The sequence below is a fragment of the Mauremys mutica genome, chromosome 1 (assembly GCF_020497125.1).
Source record: "Mauremys mutica isolate MM-2020 ecotype Southern chromosome 1, ASM2049712v1, whole genome shotgun sequence".
In the NCBI taxonomy this organism is placed as follows: domain Eukaryota; kingdom Metazoa; phylum Chordata; order Testudines; family Geoemydidae; genus Mauremys; species Mauremys mutica.
In genome coordinates this window covers 152,805,209-152,826,502 of record NC_059072.1, presented here as the reverse complement: position 1 = coordinate 152,826,502, position 21,294 = coordinate 152,805,209, and the positions used below count along the sequence as shown (strand labels likewise).

Below are 21,294 nucleotides of genomic sequence, written 5' to 3'. Positions count from 1 at the left end.
GGGCTTTTAGATGTGACTGGGAGAAGTATGGAATAGTTTATTTTGGGGGTGGGCACATCTCTCCTGTCCTCTCTCATTCAGTCAGGCACATCTGCCCCTGTCCCTGCACCCCACCTCACCCACCCCCATTATTTGTTAATAGTTATTTGGGAAAAGATTTGATAGTTTCTTTAAATTCCTGTGTGAATTATAGTGTGGAATCTTTTTTAGTTCTTTATAGTAGGTGGTGTCAGAGACTTGTCTATTGATCTCGTTAACAGTTATCATGATTAGGGTCTACAATAGTGCCCCCTTTGTCTACTGATTTCATCATTATTTGGTGGCTGGATTTCAGAGACTATCCCCTGGGTTGTACAGAGACTGCAGTGGATGTAATGCAGAGGTGGCTAAACTGTGGCTTATGAATCACATGTGGCTTTTTTACTGTTAAAGTGCAGCTTGCAGAGCCCCCCATGTCCCCCCCATTCTCCCCTTACCAGACTGGGTGGGGGGAGCTCGGGACCTCTGCCTTGTAGCAGGGAGAGCGGGGGTCTCAGGACTTCAGCCAGAGCGGGGCTGAAACACTGGGCCCTGGCAGGCGCCTCCTGTGGGGTTGTAGATTGTTGTATGCAGCTTGGAGGGTCAGTAAGTTTGGCCACCCCTGAGGTAATGCATGTCTGAGGATTTCACAGTTGACTTTTTTTCCTGAAGCAATTGATGTAATGATCCACTGTGTGCTTTTCTCCACTGTGGGGTGTCCAATCAGATGACTTTTTTTCTTGTGACTGTCGGTGGAGATGTGGTAGTTGTGAGTGGTAGTGTCTTTGTTGTGAAAGATTTACTTGAGGTGGAGTTAGCAGAAGAATTCTTCTAGTTCTCTATATTTGTAGTATTATTAGCAGGAAGCAGCAAACCAGGAGAAATGGGACAGTCAAGCTCATGGACTAAGCAGATTCTAATGGAAGCATGTTTTGGGGAGATGCAGTGCTGAACCATTTGTATTTGGGTAGATCCAGCACATTTCCTTGGAGGCCTGTCATAAGGAAATCAAGGTCTGTCATGCTGGAATCAAGACAGACCTTCTGTTATATGCAGCACGGAAACACAAACTTAGTTTTCAAAATCAGATTCATTTTATTTTCATTCATGTATTGGCACAGGCGGTATCAGTTGGGAGTCCGCAGAAAGAGCAACAGAAGAGCCCTCCCAAGCATCTCATTCAAAATCACTCCAATGGATCATTTTTGGTTTTGCCAGTCTCATAGCTGGTAAGACTGGGCCCCTCGTTCTCATGAGGAAGGCTTTGGAACACCCTCAAATGTACACACTCATCATTGCTGTTGCTGACAGAGACCTGAAAGACAAGGAGAATGGGACAGCCATGGACTAAGCAGATTCTAATGAAAGGATGTTTGGGGAGATGCAGTGCTGAACCTATGAATAGCTACAAAATAAAAATGAAATCACACACGATACCATTCAATACCCTAAACCTGGTCTGTAGAGACTGTCCCATTTCATATCACATGTGTGAGAAGAAACAGGCTTGTGTGTCTAAATTAGGGTGTTCCTGATGATCAGCAGAAATAGAAATGATATCCCTGCACTCACAAGGCCAAATTCAACCCTGCCATAAGAACGTGTCACTTCCTGGTTTCTCCAGGAGTTGCACCTATTTATACCTGGGCTGAATTTAGGTCATATTCTTCCTAACCCAAAATTATCCTTCCCACTCAACCCCTTCATCTTCTGCTTTTTCACATAACCTTGGGGATCTGAGTGAAGTAAATAAGACTTTCCTTTCCAAAAAATCTGACAGTTAAACCCAAAAGTTTTCAATCAGTTTTTCCTAAGGCAAAGTCTCCTTGACTTCACTCAGATCCCAGGCCTAAACTGGCAGTGAAAGAGTTAACCCTTTTTGCAGAAGGACAGGGCTGTATACAAAGACACTGGGGTGGGGAGCAAAAAAAGCTGAATGCTGGGGTGAAGTAAGCCAACACCTTCATTGGGGCTGGGTGAAGATTTTTCAGACAAATATTTTATTCACCAAAAAAATGCAGTTTCAAATCTACCAAAACTATTTTTGAGTTTTTGTGAATTTTGACTGTCTCTCAAATCAAAAAATATTTTTTTGGAAATGCTGACAAATTGTTTCAATATTTCCAAATTGATTTGTATTATTTGGGGGGTGGGGGAGATAGATTTACAAAATGGCCGGAGAAGGAGATGGTTCTTTCCTACCTTAAAACTTTTAGTCCAAGTGGTTGGGGGAACTCGGTGGGATATGGAAGACCTGGGTTCAATATCATCCTCATTTGATATGCAGAAGGGAGTTGATTTGGGGTCTCCTGCTTCTCAGGAGAGTGCTCTGACCAGTGGGCTATGAGGTATTCAAGAGGAGGTTTCTCTGTCTCGCTTTTTGAAGCTGTTCCACTGGGTAGAAATAATCAGTGGGCCAGAAACAAAGAGATTGACTCCACTGCCTGCTGCTTAGGGCACTCAGATGGGAGGTAAGAAACACAAATTCAAATCCCATCCCCTGCAAGTTGTCTCCTGTTGTAAAAAAAATCCTGTTTTTTTAAGTCTCTCTTTTATGGAACCACCCAACATTTAAGCACCACTGGAATTCACAAAATCTGCACTCAGCTGCCACGTAACTCTGGAGGTGCCTATATTCCCTCAACACCTAAATTTTTGCTGTAAAAAGTCCCCTAGTTACCTAAGTTTCTGTCACTGGGCACATCATTAGTGTCTCAAGCAGGTGCCTAGATATCCCACTCACACCTAACCCCCAGCGGGATTCTCATACTAGGCTTTGTCCTGCTAGCTTACCTGCAGGGCCTGATCCAGTAGCTGTGCTCAGAGCACACCTGACGCCACAAAACAGGGAGGAGATCAACCTCCCTTATGACCTTTAGCCCAGTGGTGTCACCTGGGCCATGTGAGACCCCATTCAGTTCCCCTTTCTGCATGACAAGCCAAAGGGAGTTGGCCATGGGTCTTCTACCTGTCAGAGGAATATTCTAACCACTGGGCTATAGGATAATCTGAGGCAGAGGCGCTCTCTGAGTCTCCTATTGAAACTTTTTCACTTGTAACTAATTAAATATGCACTGGCCCAAACAGAGAGCGCGAGTGACTCTGTAGTTCAGTAACTAGGGCACATGCCTGAGATGTGGAGACCGTCTTCAAATCCTTTCTCCCCACCAGGCAAAGGAGGGGAATTGAACCAGAGTCTCCTGCCTCCCAAACAAAGTACCCTAGCCACTGGCATAAAGGTTGTAAGGAAGTCAGCCTATTTCTCCTTTCCCCTCTGGCTTTTTTGTGGGAAGTCAGACTTCTGCCACCCCTTGTCTTGCAAGAAATAGCTCAGGCACCTGATGCCAGGAGAAGGCTTTTTCATAGATTAATAGATTTTAAGGCCAGAAGGAACAATTATGATTATCTGGTCTATAAAACACAAGCCATAGAACTCCCCCCAGATAATTCCTAGAGTAGATCTTTTAGCAAAACGTCACATCTTGATCTAAAAATGTTCAGTTCTGGAGAAATCCACCATGACCCATGGCAAATTGTTCCAATGGTTAATTACTCGCACCATTAAAAATATACTTCTCATTTCCAGTCTCAATTTGTCTAGATTCAACTCTCAGCCATTGGATCATGTTATGCCTTTCTCTGTTAGACTGAAGAGCCCATTATTAAATGTTTTCTCCCCATGCAGGTACTTACAGAAAGTAATTAAGATGACCCTTAACTTACTCTTTGCTAAGCTGAATAGACTGAGCTCTGAGTCTCACTATGAAGCATGTTTTCTAATCCTTTAATCATTTTCGTGACTCTTATCTCAACCCGCTCCAATTTATCAACATCCTTCTTGAATTCTGGGCACCAGAACTTGACACAGTATTCCAACAGTGGTCGCACCAGCGACAAGTATAGAGACAAAATAGCCTCTCTACTCCTACTTGAGATTTGCCTGTTTATGCATCCTAAGATCAACGTCAGACTGACAGGTCTATAATTATCCAGGTCATCCCATTTATCAATTTTAAGAATTGGCACTTAAGCTTTCTTCCAGGCTTCTGAAACTTTCCCAGTGCTCTAAGACTTATTGAAAATCAACATTAACAGTCCAGTGGACTCCTCAGCCAGCTCTTTTAAAACTCTTGGATGTATGTTATTTGATACTGCTAATTTGAAAATATCTAACTTAAGTAGCTCTGTTTATCATCCTCCAGAGATATTAGTGGAATAGAAAGAGTGTTATATGTTGTGAGTTTGGAAGTCACCCAATGTTAGTTCTCCAGGGACCACAACAAAGGAGGTTACTAACATCCAGGCAAGCGTAGAATGACCATCACCCACCATTGACCAGCAGGGGAATTGTATACAAGGGATTTACAATTCAATGACAGTTGCACAAGCACTGCACATTGGGGACTGCTCAACTTTATGACTCAGTTGCACAAGACCACAACAGGGGTTTGCTCAATCCTGTGACTCAGGTAGGCCCACTAGGCATGCCTGGGCAAGTGTCTTCCAGGCACATGGACTGAGGAGATACAATAGGGGACAGTGGCATCATCTTTGGCCTTTATCCTCCCCCACCTATGCTGGAAGCAACAAGAACATGGGGAAGACAAAGCCTTGAACTGAGGAGAGTGGGCCTAGGCTTAAAGGGGAAGCCTGTGTATTAAGAACTTAACATCTAGTGGGGTGAGAAAACTGCTTGATCCAAATACTGCCTAGTCTAATAAAAGATTTAGACTGTGTGATTAGCTTTTATTTTCTTTGGTAACTATCTCTGACCTTTTATGCCTAACACTTATAATCACTTAAAATCTATCTTTCTGTAGTTAATAAATCTGTTTTATATTTTACCTAAAGCAGTGTGTTTTGGTTGAAGTGCTTGTGAAATCTCAGCTCAGTTTACAAAGGCTAGTGTGTGTTCTCTCCACATCAAGGGAGGGGCAAACTGGATAATAAACTTACACTGATCAAATTTCTGACCAGGAAAAGACAGTATAGTTCTGAGCTGCAAGGCTGGGGGCTTGGGAGATTTGCTGGTGCCTTTCTCTGTTGATTCGCGAGAGGCTCAGGGAGCATTCACGCAATTTAGCTGGGTGTGGGGCTCCATGTCCTCTTGTGTTGAGTGATAACAGTGCCTGGAGGGGTTTGCTGCTTATCAGTACCAAAGCATTGTGAGAGACAGCCCACGCTAGAGAGTGATACCCCAGTTCCAGGTTGTACTCAGGGGATCCCATCACAGTGCCTAACTCCAGATTGGAGTTAGATACCCAAGTTCCTTTGAGGGGAAGCACTCAGGACAGACACCATTCTCCTCAGTATTTCCCATTGGCTAGCTTAAGCATCTCCTCATTCAGTGCACATGCTTTTGTGGATCCTGTCCTTAGGCTCCAAACTTTTCCCATCCATTGTGTACAGAGCCTGAACACTTAATTCAGGGTTTGTGAATTCCAGTGGCTGACTAAGCAAGTAGAAGTTAGGGGCTGCAATGCCCACCTAGCTTAGAAATCCTCTCTATCCATGTCCCTCAGACAGCTGCTCCCACTGGCAATTCATTGGGAAAATATCAGGTGCAGAAGGCAGAACATTCCTAACAGATGGCTATAAATGACTGGACTCATTGCCACAGGAGATCAGAATGAGACCTGGGCCAGGAATGTGCAGAGCACAATGAAAACCCAACTCCTTCGACAAGGCCTTCTCACAATAACAGAGCTAAAAAGACCCACCATTTCACCGAGAGAAGGAGCAGACTGGGCTTTTGGGCCCCAGGCAGCCTATGACTACAGGACCGCCTGTTTTGAGGAAACATTAGGGAAGGGAGGAAATTTCCGCTACGATTAAAAAAAAGTTTCTAGCCCTTTCCCTTAAGAAAGAGCCTTGGAAAATGTAAGGGGATCACTAGGACTGAAAGGAACATGAGGCTGGTTTGTACTTCTGCAGAAGAAGGTTGTGGGGACCTAAAGATCTACTCCTCCCAAACCCACACACATACTGTATTTAAAATTGCTCAGAGTTTGAGGTGTGTACCACAGAATCCTCTCAGTAACACTCCCCAAAATCCCCAGGCCGGCCCTGTGCCTAGTGGGCTGATTATGGTGAATAGGATTCTATTTCCTCTCAGGATATGGAGACAGCAGGAAGGAAAAGCCATTGTTTTGCCAGCCTGCTCAAACAACAGCTAAGGCCAGCTCTGAGGATGACAGTTGAGAAAGCAGTTGGAGAGTCTTGAATGAAGATCACTCTCTGGGCAATCCTAAAATTTTACGATATACATCTATAGGAGCGTGACTCATGCTTTATATATACTAAGATAAGATTTAAATGAGATTCACAAAACAAGCTGTTTATCTTTTCTATTTTTGTAGCAAAATAGCACCCAACAGGTGCTGGCTGGGCACTGCAGAAGCAGACGAGAGATAGTCCCTACCTTGATTAAAAGTCATATTGGGATCTTTTCCTGCAATGTTTGCTCACTATTTGAGCATCTTGCTTCAAGGCACTCGAAATTATACTTACATTCTTCTTCAACTAGAACACTTAAGGAATGAGGGAAGAAGTGGGGGATTTTGTTGAGTACTGACCTTAATTAAGTAGTTTGTTCCAGCAACCACCTGACTTTTATACGTTATGGCTACAAAGACTGGATATGGCTTCTTGTCTTTCTCTTCCAGCTGTGGCTTCACCTGTAGAAAAAAAGAAAGAGGGTTAGGTGGTGTAATGGGGTCAGTACACCCCCTTCTCATCATTTGTCTACTGCCTCAGTTTCTTCTTCTCAGCTTCTCAAAGAATGCACATAGGCTGACATGTCACATGCACAAGGCACATAGGCTGACATTCCCTTCTTTGGGCCTTGCTTATTAACAAACAATTCAACTCAATTCAGATCTTCCAGCCTTATTCCCTAGGCTCCACAATTCCTTGCAGCCAGGCTTCACAGCCAGGGCCGGCTCCAGACCCCAGCGCGCCAAGCACGCGCTTGGGGCGGCATTTTGCTGGCAGGGCGGCAGGCGGCTCCGGTGGACCTTCCGCAGTCATTCCTGCGGGAGGTCCACCGGAGCCATGGACCAGCGGACCTCCTGCAGGCATGACTGTAGAAGCTCCACCAGAGCTGTGGGACCGGCGACCGGCAGCGCGCCCCCTGTGGCATGCCGCCGTGCTTGGGGCGGCCGGATTCCTAGAGCCGCCCCTGTTCACAGCCCTGTGAAAACTAGGATTGCTGCCTGGCCTTTCCTGAAATACCTCTCGCCTGATGCTCCTGCTTTCTGCAAACATCTCCCACAAAACCCCTGTCCATCCACTGACCTCAGAGTCTGTCTGGCCCAGCTCCCTCTTAAAGGAGGCACTGTTGTGTATTTGGTTGTCATGGTTTTGTTGCTATGGCAACTGAGTTAGATTATTATGGGTTAGCTCAACCGGTTTCAACCGGCTGAGAAGCTCTCTGTAGATATGTAAATAAAATGGAGGTTTTGGTTAGCTGCCTGCTCTCTGGCCTCAAGTGATTGCTTCCTACACCGGCTGCCCCAAGGATATAACACTGGCGACGAAGGTGGGATCCTGGTGCTGCTCCAGTAACAGAAGGAAGTAGAAGTCAAGGTAAAGACCAAACAAAGAAAAAAAGCTGCTTGTTTGCACTGACTGTGAAAGTGAAACTAAAAATCATGGCTACTCTGACCAGGCCCCTGGAGCCTTTTGATGAGAATACAGAGCAGTGGCATGTGTATACTGAGCGTTTTGAGCTTTTTTTATTGCAAATGACATTACAGAAGCGAAGAAGGTGCCAATATTCTTAAGTGTTGTAGGGGCTAAAACCTACTCCCTGCTACACAGCTTACTACACCCTGTTAAGCCAGCAACTAAATCTTACAGTGACATTGTGGAAATCCTGGGGTCTCATTTCTCCCCAAAACCACTGGTAATTGCTGAAAGATATAGGTTCCACAAAAGAGACCAAAAGGAAGATGAAACAGTTGTACAATTTGTAGCCATTTTAAAAAAGCTAGCAGAACACTGTGAATTTAAAGAAATGTTACATGATGCCCTGCGTGACAGGTTAGTGTGTGGCCTGTACAGTGAAGCTATACAGAAGCGCCTACTGACAGAGGCTCAGCTTACATTACAGAAGGCTGTTGATATTGCTGTCTCCATGGAACTGGCTACAAGGGAGGCACAATACATCGGTGCACCCCCTAGGGTGCAAAAAGTGTCACAAGAACCGACCCACAAAACTGTGCAGATTCAAGAATGTTACCGCTGTGGTAAGCCGGGTCACCAGGCATCAGAATGCTGGTGTAAGGACCTGGTGTGTCGACACTGTGGCAAAAAGGGACACATTGAGTGTGCCTGTAAACAAAAGAAAAAGAGGCCTGTGGTCTGGCCGACAAAAAGAGGAACCCTGCATACCCTAGAGCAGACCCAGGATGATCAAGGTGACACCTCATCGCAAGAGGAAGTGCCACTGCATGTTTTGTCTTTGGCAATGGGCTCACATGAATACTGGGTAACCCCGTTATTGGATGGCAAACGTATACGCATGGAACTGGACACCGGTGCAGCCGTCTCACTGATCTCCGAGACTGTGTATAAAGAAAAGCTACAGCATCTTCCGCTTAAGGCAACAAAAACTGTTCTGAAGACGTATACGGGAGAAGCTGTGCCTATGCTGGGCACTATTGATGTTAAGGTGGAGCTCAATGGACAGGTGGCTAAATTGCCACTGTTTGTGGTGAGAGGTAACTACCCAGCCTTAATGGGTAGGTCTTGGCTTGGGAAGATTCAACTGAACTGGGCAGAAGTGCACCGGTTGACTAAGGAAGAAACCAGTCTAACCCCTATACTAAGGAAACATGCTGCTGTTTTTGGAGATGATTTGGGAAGTATGAAGGGAATCACTGTGACATTGAACATTAAACCTGGCAGTCCACCAAAATATCTGAAAGCCCGAACTGTGCCATATGCCATCAGGCCAAAAGTTGAAGCAGACCTGGAGCGCCTGGTCACCAATGGAGTCCTAATACCAGTTACTCATAGCTCATGGGCCACTCCTATCGTTCCAATCGTGAAGAAAGATGGCTCTCTCCGGATTTGCGGTGATTTTAAAGTCACTGTCAACCCAGTGTTGTGTGCAGAGCAATACCCGCTTCCCCGCATCGATGACCTCTTCGCGGGCCTGGCTGGGGGACAAAAGTTCAGTAAGATTGATCTGAGTCAAGCATATTTACAGATGCACGTCGATGAAAAGTCCCAAGAGCTGTTGACTATTGTGACTCATAAGGGGCTTTATCGATACTGTCGTCTACCCTTCGGAATAACATCTGCTCCCGCCCTGTTCCAGAGGGCTATGGACCAGATCTTGTGTGGCTTGTCAGGAGTTCAGTGCTATCTGGATGATATCCTGGTCACTGGAAGAAATGAAGAGGATCACTTAAAGAATTTAGAGGCTACCCTACAAAGACTGGAAGAGTATGGCCTACGAGTTCGCAAAGACAAGTGTGAATTCTTCAAGCCCTCTGTTGAATATTTGGGTCACATCATTGATTCTGCAGGTCTTCATAAGGCCCCTGCAAAAGTTAAAGCTATTGTGGAGGCTCCCCCACCTCGAAATGTAAGCCAGCTGCGCTCATTTCTAGGACTCCTGAACTATTATGGAAAGTTCATCTCACAGTTAGCCACACTGCTAAAACCACTTCATGAGCTCCTTGGGCAGAACAAGGCCTGGAAGTGGACTGAAGCCTGTGATGTTGCGTTTAACAAAGCTAAGGATGCATTGCTAAATTCTGAAGTTCTAACGCACTTTGATCCATCCTTACCACTGCAATTGGCCTGCGATGCCTCCCCTTATGGAGTGGGAGCAGTCGTGTCACATATTATGCCTTCAGGAGAAGAGAGACCTATTGCTTTTGCTTCACGCACTCTAAGCAAAGCAGAAACTAACTACGCCCAAATTGAACGTGAGGCATTAGGAATTGTTTTTGGAATTCGGAAGTTTCATCAGTACCTGTTTGGGCGAAAATTTACTCTTCTCACAGACCATCGACCTCTGACATCAATTTTTGGACCTTACACAGGCATTCCCCCATTAGCTGCTAGTCATATGCAACGTTGGGCATTGTTACTTTCAGCACACACATATGAAATCAAATATCAGAAATCCACTCTACACGGCAATGCAGATGGCCTCTCAAGGTTGCCTTTGCCGGTCAAACACCAAGATAGTGCCCACAAGGAAATCTTCTACTTTGAACAGGTAGAGAATACACCCATCACTGCTACTCAGATAAAGAAGGCAACTCGCGTTGACCCAGTATTGTCCCACGTTATGGACCTGGTGATGCATGGAACATCTCGACAAACCTCTCCGGTCTCATCCGACCTTGTTCCCTACATGTCCAAGCGGAGGGAGTTATCGGTCCAATCTGGTTGTTTGTTGTGGGGGAGACGTGTCATTATTCCACCACCACTGAGATCACAGATGTTAGAACAGCTACATTCCGGTCACTGTGGAATAGTGCGCATGAAGGAAATTGCACGAAGCTATTTTTGGTGGCCTGGACTGGACAGCGCTATTGAAGAGAAGGCAAAAGCTTGTATGTCATGTCAGGGTGTGAGGAATGCACCCCAGTGGGCACCCCTACACCCATGGGACTGGCCTGAAAACCCGTGGCAGCGTATTCACGTTGACTTTGCTGGCCCCCTTGAAGGAAGCATGTTCTTGGTGGCAATAGATGCCCATTCTAAATGGCCAGAAGTCTCTGTAATGCAGTCCACTTCTGCAGAGAGTACTATCCAAAAACTACGAGGACTCTTTAGTCGTTTTGGTCTGCCAGAACAACTTGTGAGCGACAACGGACCGCAGTTCGTTTCTCAGGAGTTTCAAAATTTTATGAAAGCAAATGGGATACACCACATCACGTCAGCACCATATCATCCGTCCACCAACGGATTAGCTGAAAGATTTGTGCAGACAATGAAAAACGCTTTGAAATCAGCAAGGGGACAACACTCCATTCAAAAGCGTCTGGATACCTTCTTACTTTCCTACAGAAACACACCTCATGCTACGACCCACGCATCTCCGGCCTTTCTAATGATGGGACTACAGCTGCGCACTTGCTTTGATCTGCTGAAACCTTCTGAACCCCGACAAATTGTGCAACATCAGCAGCAATATCAAGTCATCAGACGGGCACCCAGAGCAAAAGACCGAACCTTTAGCCCGGGACAGCCAGTTTTGGCTCGGAATTATACTTCCAGAGCTAAATGGGTTCCGGCCACAGTCATCACTCAAACAGGACCTGTTTCCTACACAGTCCGGACTGCAGAGAATCTTACCTGGCGGCGACATGTAGATCAGCTGTTGCCAGGTCATGCCAGTCCTCAGGACCCATCTGCAGTTGAGGGGTCTGACTTCACCTCTTCTGGTGAGGGATCGAATCACGAGTCACCTGTTTCTGACTGTTCTCCTCCATTACTGCCGGCGGCTGAGATACCCCTTTGCCCAGCACGAGCTGATACCACCTCCTCACCTGTTCGTGCTGCGGACCCTGAGCCCCTAGTGCTTTCGGGTGCAATAACACCAGTAGTTCGCCATAATCCACCTAGAGACAGAAGGCCTCCTCATCGGCTGGATCTTTAGCTAAGGCGAACCCACGGTTATGGGGCAAAATAATCCCCAGGGTTTAGCCGGGAATGGAGGCAGTCTACCCTCCTTCTCTAGTCTAGTGTGTGTTTTATTTAGGGGATGTTCTTATTAGGGGGGGAGGAATATGTTGTGTATTTGGTTGTCATGGTTTTGTTGCTATGGCAACTGAGTTAGATTATTATGGGTTAGCTCAACCGGTTTCAACCGGCTGAGAAGCTCTCTGTAGATATGTAAATAAAATGGAGGTTTTGGTTAGCTGCCTGCTCTCTGGCCTCAAGTGATTGCTTCCTACACCGGCTGCCCCAAGGATATAACAGGCACCACCTCCAGTTTGCCATCACATGACATTTGGTCACTGTGATACAGAGGCCCATTGCTGCCAACTGGCAAAGGGTTCGCTGTTCTCTACAAGCAACTCCTATTTAGACCTGACTAACACACTACACCTAACACACTACTTTCATGGTATGCACCCATAAAGGGCAGCATGTGAGGTCTCTGTTGAAAACGTATAACTTGTCAATATCCATTATCAGTGTGAGATGTGTGTATGGGTGATATTTAAGGAATAATGTAACTGTACTGAAAATGATACCTTTATGGTCTTGGAGGGAAAGTGAGTGACTAGGGAATAATATGTCTCGGCAGGGCCGCCCAGAGGGGGGGGGCAAGTGGGGCAATTTGCCCCAGGCCCCGGGGCCTGCAGGGGCCCCCACAAGAAGGGCTGAGGTTCGCCCCCCGGCACCTCACCGTGCACGTCCAGGAGTGTCCCTGACAGCGCTGCAGCCGCGTGCCTCCGGCGGGGCCTGAGCTCCTCCCGCTCAGAGCCACGTGTTAAGGGGGGCGGGGCTGCAAGCTCCAGGCCGAGCGGCAGGAGCTCTGGTCCCGCTGGAGCTCACAGTCCTGCCCCCTTACCACGCGGCTCTGAGCGGGGAGGAGCTCAGGCTCCGCCGGAGGCATGCGGCTGCAGCACTGTCCAGGGACACTCCTGGATGCACACGCTGAGGCTCCGGGAGAGAGGGTAAGCGGCCGCGACCAGGGCTGGGGGGTTGGATAAGGGGCATGGATTCCCGGGGACTGAAGAGTCCTTTTACCTCTGTACTATAGTTACACTGTTGAGGTTTGCACCAATGTAGCTAATGCCCAGTCAGTGTTTCCATCACAATCAAGGTTTTAATGAGAGTGTTAATAGAATTTCTCTGCCTTGAAATTTGGTATGAAAAGATATAGGCACTAGATAGCCATGGAGGTTGCTGGACTTGCCTTTTCATCTCTTGAGATCCAGGACCAGCTACTGCACAGGAGTGCATTCTTGGGGGATTATTAATGTTGCAACAGAACCTAGAGAGCTCAGATAAGATCAGGGCCCCATGATGCTAGGCACTGTACAGACACCCTGCCCCACAACATTTCTTATCTGAATGGACAAGACCAACAAAGAAAGATTTATTTCCATTTTAGAGATGAGGAACTGAGGCCTGGGCTATAAAAGACTTGCCTCAAGTGAGACAGAAAGTCTGACAGCCAGAATTGAGCACACATCGCGCAAACTCCAAACCAGCTCCTTAACCACAAACCCCTGCTTTCTTTCTGGGGGCTCTCTGTTAATATTCCAAATCCAAAACAAAGCTGAGGTGCTTTTCCCTGCCACTGCAGACTTTTACTCTCTCTCTGCATGTGATAAAGCATTGCTGCCAGAGATGACTCAACCCTGGGGCTCAAAAAATACTTCTCAAGATCAAATACTTTGCTTGTGGAATGGAGCAGATTGGGCCAAGCGTTTGGAGTTTAAACACAGCAACCCACCCAGTCCTAGAACCTAGAGCTGGTCAGAAATATTCCGGTGAAGTGTTTCTTTGAAGTTTAGCATTTGTTGAAATACAAGTGTTTTGTGGAGTTGGTTTGGTTTCAGTTAAACCTGCCTGGTTTTCTGCCAGGTCACCTGCTTGGCTCCTAACAACCCACTAGCCAGACTGGCTCAGAATCCAGGGCTCCATCCTCCCTATTGCAATCCTCTGCAAAATAGAATTTCCTTCTCCACACAGCTCAACAAGGGACCGGGGCAGTTGGATGAGCGTCAGGGAGTCCCGGGGACAGTCAGAGGACCCGGAGGGGGCAGAGGTTCTGGGGGGAGGTCAGGAGACGGGGAAGCGGGGTTGGATCGTGGGCATTTGCAGGTCTGTCAGTTTGTGAGGGACCCCATGGAGCCAGACTCTAGGAAACAGATAAATGCATGGTGGTTATGTCCATTGATGGCTATTAGCCAGGATGGGTAAGGAATGGTGTCCCTAGTCTCTGTTTGTCAGAGGGTGGAGATGGATGGCAGGAGAGAGATCACTTGATCATTACCTGTTAGGTTCACTCCCTCTGGGATAGTTGGCATTGGCCACTGTCGGTATGTTCTTATGTTCTAACCTAAATGAACCCAAAGTTATGGAGACGGATATGAGTCAAGGAAGCCAGCAGAGTATCAGAAACCTGGAAAAATCTCTGATTGGATGGGCTCAGGCATTGGTCACAAGCTGAGGTGGTTCAAAAGTTTTGGATTTTTTTAAAGCAGAATTTAGGTATTGTTTCTTTAAACAATCAAACACAGCAAGCAGCAAATATTTGGCCACACACTTCTGAAACCCCAAATCATGTTCAGGTTTTGGCAGACTCATTTCAGCTTTTCAATTAAAAAAACCACAACAAAATTTGAAGGAGAGCAGACATTGTCTGATTTTTTTTCCGCTTTTTAAAACCCCCTAGTTTTTGATCCAAAAAAATTGACAGAAAATATTTGTCCAACCCTTTTAATGAGCTTTAGAGCCTTTTAGCACTAGCTGATGCTGAGAACCAGTGATACCTTGTAAAGGTGACTTGAAAAGAAGTTCTCAAAACTGGGTTTGTGCTGAGATACGGAAGGTTTTTAAATGTTTATTTTTCCCAGAGCCCCACAGGGCTCCCCATGAGAATACAGTATTCTATAGTATTGCAACTTTTTTTAATGGAAGGGGCCCCTAAAATTGCTTTGCCCCAGGCCCCCTGAATCCTCTGGGCGGCCCTGTGTCTCGGTGACGGACAATTCAAGCAGGAAGGAGTTGTTGCCCATTCTGTGCTAGCCAATTATGTATTGCATTACTCATTGTCTGCCTTGGCAGCAACCCAGAAAAATCAATGGAAAAAACATTGAAGACAAACTAAGCATCGAAACCACTTGAATGTGAAAAGGAATGATAGGAGATTGAGTGGATCGCCCTGTTTGGTGAATAAAGACAAAAGACTGATTTGGTATATCACAGGGTGGAGAAAAATGCTTTGTATACATTGACTAAGGAGGCACCTTGATAAGCAGGGGTGCTTCATGAAAGATTGGGTCCTGGCTCCTTGGGGCTAGCAAATGCAGCAAAAGACTGAACTGTGGGCTAAGAAGCTACATTATTAGATAGGAAAGGTAACTTAAGAGTAGGCCCTAGTTTGCAGTTAATATGGAACCATTTCTTTCCATCACTCTCACTTGTTTCCATTTAATCTGTTCTTTCTTAAACAAATTTTCTTTTGTTTTACTCTAAGTGAACTGAAGTGCTGGGTGTGCTACAGGTGCGGTGATCTAGTAAACCTGGGGTCCACTGTTCCTTTGGGAATGGAGGAACTGGGATTTCTGTGGTGTCCAGGGATCAGGGACTGGATACCACGGAGGGACACTTCAAAGAGACTCTGAGACTGGGGTGCACCTATGTTCAATCTGCAGGGCAATGGCAGGGCTGGTACAGCCCAGAGGAGAGCGCCTGAGTGGTTGACAGGCTGGTTGTGTTAGGGAGCACACAGCTGGCAAAGGCAAGACTCCTCGCACTAGAGGCAGGTTTGGGTAGATGTGTTTATGCAGGGGAACAGCTTTAAAAACTGTGGATTTTTAAAATGTATTCAGTGCCAGTACTTCAAAATATGTGGCATGAAGAGTGTTTCCTATTGTAACATACAGCTGAAGGGAAGGGAAGTTTGGGGCTCATCAGTGAATTGACAGTGACATTATCAATGACCTTTTCAAAGGCTAAGTACCACTGTGACAGTTCAGGGCAACTGCATCTGCATTCCCCCCTTGTGTCCACCAGCTTTTCAGACATCACCTGTCTTGGGCAAAGGCCCATGTCTCTCTCCCTCCTGACCAGGGAGTTCAGGCTGCACAGCTTCCTAATCTACACTGTGATATCTCCAGACTGCCTAAACAGCCAAGTGTCTGTGCTGCTTTCTCTCCACAGGCTCTGAACATGGAGTGCCAGCAGCGACAGGTTATCACACAACTCTTTCTAAGCAAGCACATTTATTCTTAAGGTAAAAGCAGTATACAGGAAACATTAACACAATAAAAACCTACACACATGCTAGAAAATTTACCAGAGGTCACCCCAGCTCCAACCTAGGGCTCTGGTAGGTTAAGTCCTTCCAACCTTTCCACAAGGATTGGGCAGAAGTTCCTGTCCATTTACTGTATCAGAAAAAAGGCCTCAAGTCAGTTTAAACTATTTATCTAAGAATCCTTGGAACCAGTAAATGCAAGTATCTCTCCAGGTGGTGGTACCTCTCTGGAGGTGTTATAATCTGAATGAATTTGCCTCACCTCCCCACACTATTCTTAGTTCCTAGAGGGCTGTGGTTCCCCTTCCCCATGGAATTATGTACAATCCCTCAATCATACATAATTTTTTGCATTTTTAATTCAATGAACTCCTATAATACTAATTTAATTCAATATGGTTTGTCCAGGATATTGCAGGTTAGTGTCATATCTGTCACAATTAAGTGACTTTTTAAAATTTTCCCTAAGACTATTGTGATCACACTCACCAGATGGGGTCATTGGAGTGCTATGGTACATCAACCCTTCTCACACAGAGATGTACTGTGTCTCAGAGGAAAGCATTAAAGAAACTTCAGATGTGAGGCACATGGACTGCAAGAGCTAGTGGGTCCCAAAAGCTCTGACACACAGCGCAAATGAAATACTAATTTACTAAGGCTGCTAGAAAAGGACAAATTCCCTAGGCTCACTAAACAGTTCAGAGGAGTTCTCAGTTTAACCTTTGTGGGACAGTTCAAAAGAAGGTTGGGGTCCTCAGGCCTCACAATCTTAATATCTTAATCCATTCATGCAGTAGAGGTCATTGGTCAGAGTTCAGTTCTGTGGTATGACTCACTGGGGGCCCCTCTGCATTACTCTTCCACACTAATGCAGCATCTTCTGCTTCAGTGTCAACGCTGGAGCAGCTGTTCCAGTGCTTCACATGCTGCCACTCTCACCCCAAATGCTGCAATCACTATGCTCCTCCCACAATCCCAATACACCCACTCTTGACTAACTATTCTCCCAGTTCCCATGGAACCTTTCCTTTCTGCTGCTTTCAGCAGATTCACCACACTACCCCCAGGCTTTCCACTTCTCTGGAAGTGTTGAATTAAGTGTTCCCTTAGTGCCAGCTGTCCTTGTTTCAGACAAATAAACTGCCATCCCCCACCTCTGCCATTCATGACCTTCCCAACCTCCAAGCACTATTTACCCATCAGTTATTTATTGAGAGGGCCCATCCCTTTGAGGGAGGTCAAGCAGCCAGCTGCCTAGTCCCCCAATGGACAGTTTGAAGCCCTTGGTTCATGCTAACAGATGTAGGACAAGGAGATTTAATATGTAATATATTCCTGTTAAAAAATTGTATTGTTGGTTGTTGTTTCTGGACTCAGCTAGGATTAGGGCAGAAATTAAGGTAATGCTCCGGGATCAACAATGCTACAAGAAAACCTCCCCAAAATTGATAGGACTAGGGCTGCCGGGGCTAGATTTCACCAGGGATCTTAGGCACCCTGCTGACTAGTGGAATTCTTAGCCCTCAGTTAGGCACCCAGGGTCCCCCTGTATTGTATGGGGACACTTAATTGCCTAAGAAAGGGATTCCCAGAAGCCAGCAAGCAGAGTGGGGAGCCATCTAAGCTAGCTGGAAGTAAAATGGAGAGAAGAGGGGCAGGGCATAGGGCCCAGATCTATAAAGGTACTTAGGCACCTGACTGACAGGCCAGAGGGAGGGGCCCATCTCTGCTTGGGATTCGTGCTTTCAGATTGCCAGATGAAAAGTGCCTTGTACTTAATGAGGAAATCAGGATTAAAATCCTTTCCTCTCAGAAGAGCTTTTGGCAAAGCATCATTTCCATTTGCTGTGATTTTAATTGTCTGCTTTGGAGCCTCTTCTAGAAGCATTTGGATACTACAATGAAATGCAATGTAATGACAGCATTATAGATGGGGAAACTGAGGCAGAAAGCGCTGAAGTGACTTCCCCAAAGTCAAGCCATACAATGAGTCTGTGGCTGAGACAGGAATCACATCTGTCTCATGACTACCAGTCCCACTGCACCAACCACTAATCCGTTTGCTTCATTCATTAGCTAATTGGGAATTTTGACCATTTCTTTAAAAGCATGTAGTCAATAAAGGCAATTCATGTATTTAAGCCAATCAACAATGACATTTTTCTGCTGGCAGCCACTTTCCCTTCCACAAAGAGGTGCATGAAGGGTGGGGTGAGAGCCACCATGAGTCTTCTAGTCAGCAGTCTGGTTGTCAGATGCTCTTTATTGCTAAAGAATACCAGGGAGTTCCCAGTTGACTCACAAATGCCAGATACTATTCAAAATCTACCTCTCCAAGGCACACACAGATCTAAGCGCAAGACAGAAGTTTCACCTTTTAGAAAATAAAGAGCAATGAATAATTTTGTTTACAATTTTTAAAGATCACTGAACAGGTGAGTGCTTTAAATGAGGGGTTCTCAACCTTTTTCTTTCTGAGGCCCCACCCCCTCCATGCTATAAAAATTCCACAGCCCACACAGGTGCAACAAGTGTTTTTCTGTATATCCAGTAGATTAAGAGCCAGGGCTGGTGGTAGGGGGTGGCAAGCAGGGCAATTGCCTGGGACCCCAGACCACACGGGCCCTGCAAAGCTAAGGTGCTCAGACTTTGACTTCAGCCCTGGGTGGTGGGGCTTGGGTTTTGCTTCTGCCCTGGGCTCCAGCAAATCTAATGCTGGTCCTGCCCTCTGGTTTTATTTAGGCAGCCCCCCAGGGGGCCCCAGACCCCTGGCTAAGAATTGTTGCTTTAAATCATTCCAAGTACATGACACTTTCCTGAAAGTAGTTCAGGTATGGTACATATCTGCCCTCCAAAGGCTAGAGTCTGTTCTCACTTAACAGGGGAGTAAATTTAAAACCTTAGTTGACCCCTCTGAATGAAAGCAAAATCTGATTTGAAGATTCACCTTTTGCACCATATATGTGTCCCCTGAAAACTAAGAATTGCGGCCTCATTTCTGACATATGCTGGGTGCACATTTAAACTTGGATTCTCAGATTTTTTGGACAGAGACCATCCGTTACATTTCTACAGTGAGCATACACACAACAGCAGTAATATTTTGTAGGTCTATAGTGTCTTTCGAGGAAGAATCTCAATGTGCCTTACAAATATGAATTAAACAGTCCCCATGTCAGGAAGGGAAGTGTTATCCCCCGCTCTCTCCCTCCATTTTACAGCTGAGGAAATTGAAGCACTAAGGGCTTGGCTACACTTACAAATTTGCAGCGCTGCAGCAGGGTGTGAAAACACACCCTCTCCAGCGCTGCAAATTGTGGCGCTGCAAAGCGCCAGTGTGGTCAAAGCCCCAGCGCTGGGAGCGCGGCTCCCAGTGCTGTACGTTATTCCCCACAGGGAGGTGGAGTACGGACAGCGCTGGGAGAGCTTTCTCCCAGCGCTGGCGCTTTGACTACACTTAGCGCTTCAAAGCGCTGCCGCGGCAGCGCTTTGAAGTGTAAGTGTAGCCAAAGCCTAAGAGGTGAAGTGATTTGACCAGGGTCACACAGCGAGTCCACAGCAGAGCCAGGCAGGCCCAAGACATTTCCCCCTCCCCCCCTCCCTCCAGCCCAAATAACCTTCAAGGGGCCCTAAATCATTGTCAGAAAGGCCAAAGTTATAAATCACAGGAAAATACTGACAAAGTAGCTAATTTCTACTTTCTTAAAATCCAAGATTTTCCAGGAATCCAACTAGCCCCTGGACTCCTAGGATATTTGTTTATAGGACCCCTGAAATACCCACTCGCCCCCTCTGCTCCCCAGTAATGAGACCCTAGAGCCGGCCCTGGCACCAGGAACAAAAGCCTGACTCCCTGGCCTGCTCTGTATTAGCAAATGGGACCTCCAATTCACTGCTAATGGAGCTCCACTAGCCCAAGTACCAGTGTAGACAGAACACTGATATTTTTACTGCCCTGTCAGCCAGTTCTGTACAGATCAGAGTGCAATAGCACACTTATAAAGACACCTAAAACCCTGTCTGCACAGGTGCTTCTACCACTGCTACTATCAGTGGAACTGCTCTGGTAGTTAATTAGGCAGTGTAGACTCCGCTTCAGATGCCAGTACTGACCATTAGAGCTTTCTTTCTTTCCTATATTTCTAGCTGTGCCACAGATGTCTCTGAATGTCTCTAGAGCTCCCAGAAGACTGGAAAGCAGAGGGTCAGAAGACTGGAAGAAAAGTAATGTTGTGCCAATATTTTAAAAGGATAAATGGGATAACCCAGTAATTATAGGCCTGCCAGTCTGACATCAATCTTGGGCAAGATATTGGAGCAGCTGATATGAGACTCGATTAATAAAGAATTAAAGGAGGATAATATACTTAATGCCAATCAATGAGGCTTTATGGAAAACAGATCCTGCCATACTGACTTGATATCTTTTTTTGATGAGATTATAAATTTGGTTGATAAAGGTAATAGCATTGATGCAATCAACCTAGACTTCTGTACCACACTTTACTTGACATTTTAATTAAAAAACTAGAACCATACAAAATTAACATGGCCACATTAAATGAATTAAAAGATTGAAAAGTTCTATGCCTGTGCTATACAGGATGTGAAACTAGATGGTCCCTTCTGGTCTTGGCAGATACAAATCTAAGAATTTCCTGGACCGGAGTCAATACAGTCACTTCTTAAGCAATTTTTCCATGCCACATACTACATGCTTCTAATCAACTAGTTTCTGTTTTGCATCTTTCATTGGCTGCAACTCACCTGGTCAGCAATCTTTTGGACTTCTGGAGTCGCGGGCTTGGTCTCGGTAAAGCCTCCAGGAATCATAGTGGCAAATAACTTCTTAGGATGTTTGGAAACTCTGACAAGCAAAAACTAGAGCAAATGTGACCAAGAACAGTAAGACATCTGGTATTATAGACTCACTCAGTCATGTGACTTGTATATGTGGAGTTTACCATTGTCAGGCTTGCGAGGGGAGAGGAGGGAAGAAAGGAACGGAACAAAAAAATAAGATAATATAATATTGTCAATCGTAAGAGAAAGAATACTTTAAATATCATTATGTGTATAGTGCTCTATGGACACCAGAAAAGCAGAAAACAAATTACTCCCTGACCCCTATTCATTATGGTAGTTTGTTCAGGCTGGTCTGGCAATTTCTTGACTTATCACCAGTTTCAACACCTCTAATGGGGACGTGACTCTCTTTGTGCTTAGGGAGGGGATTGTAAACACTGAGCTACACCCAAATATTTCCCAATGTTAGCCTTAAAATTACCACACATTCTTCTCTG

The 21,294-nt window shown here is 45.8% G+C and overlaps 1 protein-coding gene across 2 annotated transcripts; it reads right to left on the bottom strand.

The window, feature by feature from the left end:
• Positions 1-1,089: 1,089 nt before the first annotated feature.
• LOC123344632 (stefin-C-like) lies at positions 1,090-20,896 on the bottom strand. 2 transcript variants are annotated; one of them, XM_044981059.1, is made up of 3 exons: positions 20,759-20,896; positions 6,594-6,695; positions 1,090-1,333 (listed from the first exon to the last, which is right to left on the bottom strand). In XM_044981059.1, exons 1-3 carry the CDS (start codon positions 20,822-20,824, stop codon positions 1,205-1,207), a joined length of 297 nt encoding a protein of 98 aa, XP_044836994.1. In that variant the 5' UTR covers positions 20,825-20,896; the 3' UTR covers positions 1,090-1,204. The 2 variants fall into 2 exon arrangements, with proteins under 2 accessions (XP_044836994.1, XP_044837000.1); XM_044981065.1 differs by lacking the exon at positions 20,759-20,896 and adding an exon at positions 7,252-7,348.
• Between the last annotated feature and the right edge of the window lie 398 nt (positions 20,897-21,294).

What these genes read in the sequence shown, in the direction of transcription:
- LOC123344632 (XM_044981059.1), bottom strand. Translation starts at nt 20,824, where the DNA reads ATGATTCCTGGAGGCTTTACCGAGACCAAGCCCGCGACTCCAGAAGTC. An exon ending in TCCAAAAGATTGCTGACCAG is followed by an intron (nt 6,696 to 20,758) that starts GTGAGTTGCAGC and finishes TTTTTTCTACAG; the next exon opens with GTGAAGCCACAGCTGGAAGA. An exon ending in GAACAAACTACTTAATTAAG is followed by an intron (nt 1,334 to 6,593) that starts GTCAGTACTCAA and finishes CTTGTCTTTCAG; the next exon opens with GTCTCTGTCAGCAACAGCAA.